Raw genomic sequence first — 13,538 nt, forward strand, 5'->3', positions numbered from 1 at the left:
GTGGAGGCCTCATGGAGAACCTCTGCTAGTGCAGTGAGGAAGAGAAACAAGGGGCTGGAGCCCCCACACACAGTCCCCATTGGGGCACTGCCTATTGGAGCTGTGAGTAGAGGTTCACCATCCTCTAGAACCCAGAATGGTAGAGCCACTGACAGCTTGTACCATGTGCCTGGAAAAGCTGCAGACACTCAACATCATACTGTGAAAGCAGCTGGGAGTGGGGCTGTTTCCTGCAAAGCCATAGGACAGAGCTGCCCAAGGCCATGGGAGCCCATCTTTTGCATCAGCATGACCCGCAAGTGAGACATGAAGTCAAAGGAGATCATTTTGGAACTTTAAGATTTAATGATTGCCCTGTTAGATTTTAAGCTTGCATGGGGCCTGTAGCCCCCTTGTTTTGGCCAATTTCTCCCACTTGGAATAGGTATATTTACCCACTGACTGTATCCCCATTGCACCTTGGAAGGAACTAACTTGTGTTTGATTTTACAGGCTCATAGGGAGAAGAGACTTGCCTTGTCTCAGATGAGACTTTGGACTTCGACTCTTGGGTTAATGCTGAAATGAGTTAAGACTTTGTGGATTGTTGGGAAAGCATGATTGTGTTTTAAAATGTGAGGACATGAGACTTGGGAGGGGCTAGGGCAGAATGATATGGTTTGGCTCTGTGTCCTCACCCAAATCTCATTTTGAATTGTAATAATCCCCAGATGTCAAGGGTGGGACCAGGTAGAGGTAACTAGATCATGAGGGCAGTTCCCCCCACTGCTGCTCTCATGACAGTGAGTTCTCACGAGATCTGATGGTTTTATAAGTGTCTGACATTTCCCCTGCTTGTACTCATTCTCTCTCCTGCTGCTCTGTGAAGAGGTGCCTTCTGCTATGATTATAAGTTTCCTGAGGCCTCCCCAGCCATGCAGAACCATGAGTCCATTAAACCTCTGTTCTTTATAAATTACCCAGTCTTGGGTATTTCTTCATAGCAGCATGAGAATGGACTAATACAGAGGGGAACTGAGGAGATGGTGTTAAATCCAAGTTCACTAGAGCAGTAGGAAAAGCTAGGGATGAGGATTTTTATCTGCTGACTTACGGAAGCAAATTCTCATCATTGCACATATAAGATCTAGTTATCATTTTGGAAAAAAACTGATGTTCTTGGCTTTATTATATTAACACTGTACAAATCACAGGAACAAGGAACAAGAAGGGAACGATTTATGACCCCCTGCATATAGAAGATGTAGTTCTGCCTTTTTTTTCAATGGCCTACGCATTGTGTGAGCAAAGTCAATACCAATAATGAAATGTAGACTGAAGGGCTAAATCAGTTCAATAAAATGCAATAGAAAGACTAGAGGACTGAGTGAATTTGGAAAGGCTAGTGCCTGCAAGATTAGTATTTGGACAACAGGTAATTACAAAAATCAATGTCTGTATATGAAAACATGACAGGCAGCCATCTGTCACAAAGGGAGAACCAATTACTAATAGTTTGGACTTGCAGTTAGAATGAGAGAACAAAATAGATCTGTGTAGAATCCTTATTAGAGTTTACGTGTGTTTGTGTGTGTGTGTGTTTGTGTGTGCATGCAAATATGCATGCCTCCCTATGTGACTGAATGGGAGAAAGAAAGGGAAACTCTGGAAGCTCACTTTGTGTTTTATTTAAGTCTTTTGTACTTCCCATGTTCCTTTGGCTAACACTTGCTAACTTCAATCTCATTTTGTCAACTCTGGATCAGGGTGTACACTCAGTCATACATCACACTTCCCTTCCTTCTCATTCCAGCCTCCCAGGTCTCCTGGGAACATTATCATGGGTCCTGGCAGTGTTTGCAGCCTTTAGAAGGTAGTATGGAGGGTTGCCATCGATAACATGAACTGCTGCTAGGAGTGCCAGCTGCTGGGGGCCACCCCAAACAATGAGAAGTGATACAAGCAACCTTGAGGGCACCCATAGCAAAATAAAAAAAAAATAAGCAGAAGCACACATATGTACACACACGCACACACAGACATACACACACAGACACACTAAGACACACACATACACACACAGAGACACAGGCATACACACAGACACAGACGCATGTACACACAGAGACACATGTACACACTGACACATAGAAATATACATGAAATAAAACAGTAACTTTAGTGTCTTTACTGTTCCTGGCCAAAACGAAGGAGGATGAATGCACATTTCACCACTAAGCAGTTTGCATATGTTAAGTCATTTGATTCTTACAAAGACTCTACAGAGAAGGTATCAGCATCTTCATTTTAAAGATTAGAAAAGAGGCCCCAGTATAATCAGGTAGTTCGAGGTGACTGAGCTGGTAAGCAGGAAAGCCAGCCCGGGAAGCTCATCCATTCACCATGACTTGTGCTGGTCGCCCCTTCATTGGAAGGCCTGTGTTCACTATAGTGCGCTAGGGGTCATTCTGATGTAGCCAGAAACAAGTCTACAGCTGCTGTCACTACAGTTCCTGTCAGGTGGCATCGCCACTGAGAGGCCCCAAGGCTGGCCCATGGATCATGTTTACGGAGCCAGTTAGACCATGACTTCAGACTTCCCTGGGCCATGAAGCCTGCACTGCCTGGCCGGGTGACTCCCTGTAATAGAGTCTGACTCTATCTCTTGATGTTTGACTTCTGACAGCTTTGAAGCCTCACCCTTCCCTCCTCTGCCCCACATCTGAGCAAGCTGAGAAAACTCAAGAGCTTCCTTTTCTGGTACCCGCAGGAGTTTCAACCTGTACAAGGCCCAGTCTGCATGTGAGAACCCACTTCCTACAACCATAAAAACTCCACGCCAATTTCCTTTCCAAAAGCTTTCTCAAGCCAATTTTGGACCTGCCTAGGATACACTGTGCTTGTCCCAGACATCCTCACTGTGTAAGTGATACCTTTTCAGGCCCTCTTGGTGTGTGAGTCATGCCAGCAACCTTGGCATTAGAACAACCAAATTTTGGGTGGGAGTCCATCCCACTTTGACAGGGCACCACAACACTCTTGAATCAATTCATGCTAACAATGAAATGAAATACTTTCATGACCTTTGGAGAAACTCTCAAAGTTATAGTCTTCAAAAAAGAGAAAACTTATGGTCTTCAAAAAAGGACAATATATGATGATGGTATGTGATCCCCTAGTCAGAAATCTGTCCTTAATTTTGCATGGCCATTTTTTTTTCTATTAAAAATAGAGAATGACTAAGTTAACATCTGTTTGGGACAATAGTCACACATAACTTTAATGCTTTTTTAGGTCAATTTAACTGACCTCATTTTTTTTTTTCACATTTAAAATTTTTTCACATTTAAAATTTTTCTCAGATGGACAATATTTCTCTGTATCTAAACTTTGGCACTGCTGACATTTCGGGCTGGGTGATTCTCTTTGGAGGGCTGCCCTGCACTTTCTGGGATGTTTTGCAGCATCCCTGATTTCTACGAGTGATACCCACAGCCTCCTCCAGCTAGGACAACCAAAGATGTCTCCAGATGTCAAATGTACCTTGGGACAAAATGACCCCTGGTTGAGAACCACTGCTCTATATTCATTCCACAAAGAAATAGCACTTTCCTGATAAGCATGAGCATGGACCATGTTCCCTGCGGTCCCAGGGGAAGAGAGATGGAAAAATATAAAAAGCCATGAGGCTATGTATATCCCAATGCAAGCAAGCAAAATCTATAATAAATTGCAATTATATCTTCAAGTCTCTCTTTCCACTCTTAAACTAATTTAGATTCATCCCCAGAATTGCTTACATGCCATAAAGATGGCTCGTTATAGTTTACAAAATCTTTTTTTAAAAAATTGACTACTCAGTTCCTTATATGCAAATGCTTGTCCCTCGTCTCAAAAAGTTAGATTTGGCTGCAGCGACCACTGTGATTCTCCAAAAATACCACACAGCACAATATATGCACTTTATGTATTCCAAAAACACAGAGCATGTTAACAGCTGTTTACATGATGGACATGGACAATAGTCTCCTTAATGGAATGCATATCCACATTTAATCCACTACTCCTTTGTAAATAGCGCCAAACACGTGGTTATAACACAAAACCAAGTTAGTGCCTAGAGTCCTTATCCTATCAATGAGTTCTTCAGGAAAGCCAGGTTATAGCTTATACTGACTATAATAATGTTATTGTAATTTGAGGAGATAACAATTGATACTTAGTATGTCTTTAGGATTCAGGGGCAGAGAAAACTCCCAGTCGGAATCAGGAAGAGAAAGACAAATCAAATTCCAAGTACGGCATTTGACAATCCAGCCTCTATTGATGACTAGCATACACTATTGGTCCTCCGTTCCTCGGTATTCAAATACTAAAAGTGAAGAATGCATGAAAGGCCTGCTAATCAATTACATGAAACATGCTATGTTTTAGTCGTAAATATAGATCTAAATTTTAAAAGCGTAACTTCAGTTCTCCTAATTCCTTTCCCCGCCAACATTAAGAAGATCTGAGGGCTTATGAATCTGACACCAATCATTTCAGAATTCAAGGAGCACTTACCTCGGCTTTAATTTTGTTGTCTCCAAAACAGAGGTGTTGCAAGTAGGCTGCCGCGTTAGACTGGACTGAGGGAAACTGGTGCTGCAGCATCTGAATCACTTCCGGCAGTTCCGGGTCTCTCCATCCAAACTCTCTGAACAAAAGGAAAGAATGGGGGAGAATATGAGAGAGAAATACTACCACACTGTTAACATACGGTTAGCTCATGTATGAAATGTATCTGAGTTTATAAGAAGATATTTCACAGATGACTGTTCTGGTTTTCTTACATGCAGACTCATTTAAGAGGATTTGGAAGAGATTTCCTAGAGTAAATTGTTTTCTTATTCTTTTATATTTTTTAATTTTTTTTGAGATGGAGTCTCACTCTGTTGCCAGGCTGGAGTGCAGTGGTGTGATCTCGGCTCACTGCAAGCTCCGCCTCCCGGGTTCACATCATTCTCCTCCCTCAGCCTCCTGAGTAGCTGAGACTACAGGCGCCCGCCACCATGCCCGGCTAACTTTTCATATTTTTAGTAGAGACGGGGTTTCACAGTGTTAGCCAGGATAGTCTCGATCTCCTGACCTCGTGATCTGCCCGCCTCGGCCTCCCAAAGTGCTGGGATTACAGGCGTGAGCCATCGTGCCTGGCCTAGTAAATAGTTTTCAAGCGCAAACATATGCATACTACATATATTGATTATATAGATTATATATACAGATCAATCTATCAACTGAAGTTACATGTTAATGATTATGAAAAATAATCTAAAATAGCATATGATTTTAATATACACATTTTCATTTGAGCTTAAGTGGATTATTCATTTATTTATTTTTAACTTTTTTAAGAGATGGGGTCTTACTGTGTCACCCAGGCTAGAGTGCAGTGGCGTAATTATAGTTCCCTACAGCCTCAAACTCCTGGGCTCAAGCCATCCTCCCACCTCAGCCTCCCAAATAGCTAGGGTTACAGGCGTGTGTAACCATGTCCATCTTAAATGGATCAGGTGCAGAGGTCATATCTATTTAGCATATTGTTTCAATAGTCTGATTCAGGCACAGAATTAAGCTAAATTATCAGACAAGAGAAAACAGAATTGGATGAGTCCAATCCAAAACGTTGTGACAGCAGCCAATGTTTCTATCATTATTATTTTTATTACAGTTGTTATTTTCACAATCTCTTCTTTAAAAATAGACAGGGGCCCTATACAATTCTCTGGGGATAAAAATATAATAACATAATGACTTTATAAAAGGAAATTATTTATTTAAAAAGCTAGGCTTATTTGCAGAACGTTAATACATTTTATGCATTGCACATTTTCCTGTCTCCTCCTTTTTACATCTGAGCTACTCCAAAAAGCTGGTTGTCATCTTAAGCAATATGCTCTAAAATATTTAAGTCCATTCTAAAACATTATCTTGATTGTACTGTCATACAAAGAAATATTCTTTTATTAAATCTCTCCGCTCAACCAGTTAGACCATGCTGCTAACAGGACCAACTGTATGAATTCTATCCCTGCAGCAGGGAACCAATTTTTAACAGAGAAATAAAATAGCAACCTCCAAGACCACAGGTAAAAACTTGACCCCACAAGCCACCAAAGGGCACTATTTATCCAAAGGACAGGTTAGAAGAGAAATGAGCCAGTTTTGCAACCACCTCTATTCCTCACGAAACAGCTCAAAAGCATACATCCTATCAATGCCAGGTCGATGCTGTCATCTGGGAAAAGAAGACGTGAAAAATGGGATAGAGAAGGAACAGACAAAGGTTAAAAGTGTTCTCAAAGATTTTAACCTCGTCTCTTTATCTTTCCTTTATCACAACTGGTAGAGGTTGTCAGGCAAACCTTGATACATGTTGGTGCTTCCTTTACAGCAAGTGAATACAATATGAAATAGAATACCTCTTGAAGTGGCTTAGTTTTTATTGGAAGGATAAAGCAGTCTATTTAATGCGCATTTAGCATTTTATAAATTTACATACAGTCAGATAGATTATATATATATACACACACAGACACACATACTCAGAAAGACATACAGTATAATAATATATGTGTCAAGAAACCTACTCAAGTGATGGCTGATAATGAACAAACTATTGAATCCTTCTTGGCTATGTGATCACAGTAGAAAACACAGAATTAAAAATGTAAAGCCTGTTTTTTAAAAAATTTAATTTCTTTTGTTTTATAATTCTAAACCACGTCTGCAACGCTCAGATAGCACAGTCCTTCTTATAAGAGTAGCCCTCTAGAATTATATTCTTTATGCAAATTAAATCAAAATCTACTAAATACCTGTTAATTAAAATTAGAAGTGTAGAGACACTGGATGGCTAAGATGAATTCAGGTAAAACTATGCTTTCGGAAAGTGATTAATAAATAATTCATTTCGATCTATTTTATTAACCAGTCAGTAATTGCTCTATTAGGCGACGGCTTACATGGCATATGCCAAGTGCACCTTTTGAACAAGAACTCTAGGGAGCAGACTTAGGGGCTCTTTACACACATGCATGCACCTGTGCACACGTACTTGCACACACCCTCCCCAAACTCAGACAGGTGGATGAACATTCCAAAGACTCATGAGTGCAGAAGGGATCCACGTACCTCACACTAGGACAAAAGAAAGCCTGTTGCCAGCTCTGCCCTGTCCCCAACCCCAAAACCTCTGGAATCCCAAGCATCCCTTCCCTCCCCACTTCTGTTCTCCCAGACCTCGTTACTTACTTTCACCCTGCTGATCTGCAAATGTCCTCCCACCTCCCAATCAACACTCTTCCCACCTGAGGCATTTAAACATGCAGACACGCACACGTGATTGTGCCACTTTCCTGCTCCACACCCCACAATGGCTCCCACTGTCCTTGAGAGTCTAAGACACTACCATGACCTTGGAGGCCTTGCTGGGCTCGCCCACTCCTGCCTCGCTGGCTCCTGCTTGGCCCTGGCCTGCCTCTGCTCCTGTTCTCCTGTCACCTGGCCTGCCTGGCCTAGTGGCCTCTCACTCAAATGTGGGGCCTCAGGCTCTTTATGACTTCCTCAGGGAATCCCGTCCCAACTCCTATCCACGCAATGCCCAGTGGAGGATGACACAGTCATGCTGTGGGCCATGAGGTGACCATCTCTTGCTTCACTCTGGTAGGCTCTGAGGCCAGGGTTGCAACTCTGTTGGTCATCTTTATCAGCTGGTTCCTACAGTTCTCCCTGACATCAGATGGACTCCACATAAATGCGTTTTAAAAGAATGAAGGTGCCAAGGAATGAAGAAAGGGCTTGGACAGAGACAGCGTTTCCACAGTTCCACTGGTGACTCTCAGAAGAGCAAGAGTCATTTCTAGATTAGACACCCAACACACACACACCCAACACACACATACACTCAGCAGACACCCTCAACACACACCCAACACACACATACACTCAGCAGACACCCTCAACACACACCCAACACACACACCCAACACACATACACTCAGCACACACACCCCCAACACACACACACACACTGAGCACACACACCCACAACACACATCCAACACGTACACTCAGCACACACACACCCCAACACACACATACCCAACACACCCTGAGCACACACAACACACACACACACACACACAAACACACATACACACACCCACATCACGTACACACACTCAACACACACCCAACACACACCCAACATACACTCCTAACACATGCACACACACATCAAACACACACCCAACAACCAACACACATACACCCAATACACACACCCAACATGCACACACACACAAACATGCTCACACACACCGACACACACAGAGGAGTCCTTCTCCATGCTGCTAACCTAAGCAGCCTTCTCTATGCCTCTATCGCATCTCACAACTCTATGGCTTAGACTCACCAGTGGCTTCCCACTGCGCTTAGACAACAATCTGTGAGGGTGACGTGAAGGTGCAACATTTATGGGGGGCAACTCTGGGGCACAGTGAAAGGGGGTAAAGGAGAAAAAGCCCAGATCACAAAGCCAGACAAGACTGGAAGGTGAATGTAAAGTTAGTGTTCAAATCCTCTGGCCTTAAACCAGCTTCCCAGAAATTGGGTTGGAGTTGATTGTGTCTCCAGGCAGTTGACTTCTGGTTTATTCTAATTGGCAGTCCCTCAGGACTCAGTCACTGCAGCAGCTACCCACTAAGAAAAGACTAATCTTTTCAAATGTTCTCCTCAATTTCACAAAATAGATGCTAAAAGAGCACCCTCCAGCAGAAAGTCTGGGGGAATGATTTATCTCCAAGGCTCTTTTTCCATAACAGTTTCGTTTCGCTTAGATGAGATTCTGTTTGGTTTTCTTTTTGCTGATCCTGGAGATATACCCCAGAGAAATAGCAGCAGGCCCGGAGAAAATAAGTCTGTCCGAATCATTTTGGCCAGAATTCACTGTATAGTATGGTTTCTTCACATAAGGTCTTAATCCTTAAGGACAAAGAGGATCTTATAAGACAAAAAAGTTCTGGAAAGAACAAATATCAGAGGAGGGAACACACCAAAGTGTGAAGTCACAGGAGGGGTTATTTGGGGAAGGTAAGCCATTCAGCATGTCGGGGGCATAGCTGTGAAGGGGATGGGGGCCTCCAGAGAGGAGGGCTGTCTAGGAACAGGGGGAGTTGGAGCAGGGGCTGGAAAGCAAGTTTGAGATGAGATCATGAAAGATCATTCATTCCAATACAAAAAAATCTGGACTTGGTCTGTGGATAGTATTGTGAAAAAGAAATCAAGTAAGATTTGTTTAGAATTACAGAACAGGAAGAATAATAATCTCCAGTAATAATGTGAGCACAAACTAAAAGTCAGTTGCCAAGGTTCTCTGCTCCCACACTTTAATGTTCTAAACCTTAATGAACATTGTGTGGTTTATTTTCATCTTACAGAAGAGGCAACTTAAGGTGTTACTGAACTTAAGTGATGAAGCTGGAATAAAACGCTAGTTGTCTCCTCTCAAATTCATAAATGTAGCCATAAAACTATGTTGCCTGCTATAATCATTCTCTTGAAATAATGTCTAAAACAGTGATTTTTTAAAAGACAACGTCTAAAGAATAACGTCTAAAACAGTGTCCCTCCGAGGACATTTGGCAAAGCCTGAAGACAGTTTCGGTTGTCACCTGTGGAAGGCGCTGCTGGCATCCAGTGGGTAGAGGCCAGGGAAGCAGCCAAGCTAGGGCAGTGCACGGGACAGTCCCCACAACAAAGAATTATTGGTCCCCAAATGCCACAAGAGCCCGAGTTGAGAAGCTCTGGTCTCAACATGTACTGTATTTGATCAGTTTTGTTGGGCAAGGATGTTGTAAATCTTTCCCTCTTGACTGTTGTTTTAGAATGAGCACAGGATTTGGCATCAGAATACCTGTCAAGAAGTTCAGAATTTGAGCATCTGGCTCTGTCCCTTTTATCCCATAAATACAGGACAGTCCCTTAGACCTTGCTGGCCTTAGTTTCCATGGATCAATATATAAAGAATAATACCACCTATTTTACTGCATTTCTCTTAAAATGCCAAAATAAAATAATATATACGAAAGTGCTTGAAAAACTACTAAGAGCTAGATATTTTCTAGTAATTTTTACTTTAAGACTGCCAAAAGGGATGCATTTCTCTTTAAAATCTATGTAATACCACTTAAGGTTTTATAAACCTTACAATCTTTCACTGATGTGTATTCATTTAGATATTATACTTATTTGAAGAACTCTAAATGTAAAGGGGGACACTGCTTTGGCTAGTAGTAAAATTTGCCCTTTCAAAACAATTTCCTTTCTTCCTAACTCCCCTTGGGAGGCAGTGTGCTACAGTGGGAAATGGTCTTTGGATGCAACCAGACCTGGTTGGAATCCTGCTCCACCGTTAACTGTCTCTGCAGCCTTGGGCTTGGGTCTGAGTCTTGCTGGCTGGCAGGGAGGTGCTCACTGTGTAGATGAATATGGAGTCCATCTGTCCCACTGAGATAAAAATTCCTACCTGGGAGTATTACTGGGATGATTAGAAATAATATATGTGAACCCCTTAGAGCAGTTGCTGGCACCCAGCTTGGGCTCTCCAGAAATGTCAGGTATTGTATGTAACTAAGAAGAGGAGAAATGAGAACCCTCTACAATTTCCCACAGTAGCCAAACTCGTAACTCTCATTTGTGACTGGGCTTCACTTTAGAAATGTTAATGGAACTGGGGATATGCAAATGTAACCTTTTCTCCATTAAAACTTGTCACACAGGCCCACAATATTGTGACTAAATCCTCACTCTTACATGGACTATCTGAGTTGTTAAAATCACAACGCTCAGCACAGCTGTTCAAGCAGCCAACAGTTCATGACTATGTTCACCAGTTCATGACTGTTCTGCTGGTACGGAAACCAAAAAGTTGATGCATTGTCACAATGTCTTATCAAGTTAGTTTCTCCATTGGAAAGAGTCCCAGGACAACTAGAATCCTCACAATTTCAAACTATTTTCAGCAAAGCTTTATGGTGGTGGACATGGCTCACTTTGATTGCAATCTAAACTATTTCCATTGAGGGCAGGGCTGTGTGGACATTATTAAAATGGATGATAATTTTAATCCTTTAGAAACTCTAAACTCAAAATGTTTTGAAGACTGTACCGATTTTGACTTTCATATTTGAAGTCATAAGGAAGTAGGCGATTTTGTTTTTCATTTGGTCTTGTTGATGCAGTTGGGAAGGGTGCAGGGGTGATGGTCATAAGAAAGTTAGATAGATTTTTTAAAGAACAAAATGGAGATATTTACATTCTTGTTGACCAAAGAGAACTTATTCTATAATTAACATACAAAAGCATTAATATCTTAATGCTCATTCTTGGATAGTTTGTAACCAAAAACAAAAAGCTGCCCTATACAATTTTTTTTTTTTTTTGAGACAGTCTCACCCTGTTGCCCATGCTGGAGTGCAGTGGCATGATCTCGGCTCACTGCAAACTCTGTCTCCTAAGTTCAAGTGATTCTCCTGCCTCAGCCTCCCTAGTAGCTGGGATTACAGGCACTCACCACCACACCTGGCTAATTTTTGTATTTTTAGTAGAGACAAGGTTTCACCATATTGGCCAGACTGGTCTTGAACTCCCGACCTCAAGTGATCCACCCACCTTGGCCTCCCAAAGTGCTGCGATTACAGGCATGAACTATGGCACCCGGCCTGCCCTATACAATTAATCACATTTTTTCAAAACGCCAACTTGGCTTTTATATAAACAGCACTAGAATTATGACTCTCTGGAAAGCAAGCTCAATGGTTATACCTTTTTTAAGGAAGAAATGGCCTTCTCCAAGCATATGCTAAGAAAAATTAATTCCTCAAACTGTATCATAAACATTAATTCATTCAACCAGGATTTCTGGTCCTGGCCTCATGATGGAGCAGCCACAGATCTCCCTGGAGATGTGCTCAGCTCGTGGGGAACTAGAAGGTGCTCTGGGACCATCCAGCCAGCAGCTCCTTCTCCAATCAGATATTCCCTTTTCATATGAAAGTTGTATTATTAATTATACCCACGTTTCCACAAAAGATTGAGGCAACTCAAACAAACTGCATATGAGATAAGATGATAACACAGAAATGAAAAATCAAGTACACAAAAGAGAGATAATTCAAATGTTATAAACACAGGGTCAGCATTCAAGCCTAATTTGCATCAAATTTGATTCTTTCCTTACCAGTAGCCCTGACAACAGGAGAGAAATGAACAAAGGTGAGAAGGGGCTATTCCTGTTCGTTCAGTGAAAGGGCAGAATCCCCACTGGGAAATTAGGGGGTGGGGATGTGAGACCTTTTCTACCTGCCCCTATATTTGTGATAAAGACTCTGGTTAGGACACTAGGAAAGACTGAAGAGTAGCCCCCAACGTTGTCAAGGTCCTAGTTCCTGGAACCTGCTAATGCTGACTTCTATGGCCAAATGAGATGGCAGATGATTCTTGGTTATCCAGTGGGCCCTGAATGCCATCATAAGTGTCCAAAGAAGAGGGAGGCAGAGGGAGACTGTAACAGTGATGCACGAGGCCATGCTGCTGTGTTTAACATGGAGGAGGGGGCCACAAGCCAAGGGGTGCAAGGAATGCAGCTCTACAAGCTGGAAAACGCCAGGACAGTTTTCCCTAGAACCTCTAAAGGGAGCCTGGCAGTACAGACACCTTGACTGCAACACAATGAACTTGATGTTGGACTTCTGGCCTCCAGAACTGTACGAGAATAAATGTGTGTTGTTCTAAGCCACCAGTTTTGTGTTCATCTGTATTAGCAGCAGCAGGAATCTAATACAGAAGCCCATCTGACCCCAGGACATGGGCCTTTTAAGCCTGGAAAGAGACCACCCCACTAGGGCAAGAAGGTGAGAGAGGCCAAGAAGCACCACCTCTGATTCCAATTTGGAGAGTCTTCAATGTGACTCTGATTGTGAGGCCAACTCTTCCATTGATTTACTCTGACTTTCTGCCCACCTCTCGTTCATCTAAGAGTTGGAAATGCAATTTCCCTGAGCTTCAGCTTATTTCAGTAGGGCCCAGTAGCTTTCACCTCTTGCCATGTTCCTGCAGGCTGGCTACCTGCCTGCTTTGTCTAAGGATTCAGTCAGGAACCCTCTCACTTCTCCAACCAATGTTTAATGGCCACTGTGTTTGTCTAATGGAATACAGCATTGAACAGAGCAAAGGGTCCTATTCTTGGGGAGTTGACTTTCAATTGGTCACTGGTCATTAAAATTATTAAAAGCGCAGAATGTATTATTTGTCAGATAGTGATGCATGTGTAGTGGGTTGAAGAGTGTCTCCCAGAATTCGTGTCCTCCTGGAACCTTAGAACGTGACCTTATTTGGAAATAGGGTCTTTGCAGATGTAATTGAGGTAAGGATGGAAATGAGATCGGACTGGATTGGGGTGGCCCCTGAGTCAAAAGAGTGTCCTCATAAGAGACAAAGGAAGACAGACACAGAGAGAG

General features: G+C 42.4%; 1 protein-coding gene across 4 annotated transcripts in view; it reads right to left on the bottom strand.

Annotated features, from left to right (window-relative positions):
- The window catches only part of CTNND2 (catenin delta 2), a 933,204-nt gene that overhangs the window by 262,959 nt on the left and 656,707 nt on the right, over positions 1 to 13,538 (bottom strand). For all 4 annotated transcript variants that reach the window (XM_028849344.2, XM_028849341.2, XM_078004620.1 and 1 more), the window contains one exon: positions 4,543 to 4,675. In XM_028849344.2, the coding sequence (XP_028705177.2) occupies positions 4,543 to 4,675 (133 nt within the window). The remainder of the gene's footprint in view (positions 1 to 4,542; positions 4,676 to 13,538) is intronic.

Source organism: Macaca mulatta, chromosome 6, assembly GCF_049350105.2.
Source record: "Macaca mulatta isolate MMU2019108-1 chromosome 6, T2T-MMU8v2.0, whole genome shotgun sequence".
In the NCBI taxonomy this organism is placed as follows: domain Eukaryota; kingdom Metazoa; phylum Chordata; class Mammalia; order Primates; family Cercopithecidae; genus Macaca; species Macaca mulatta.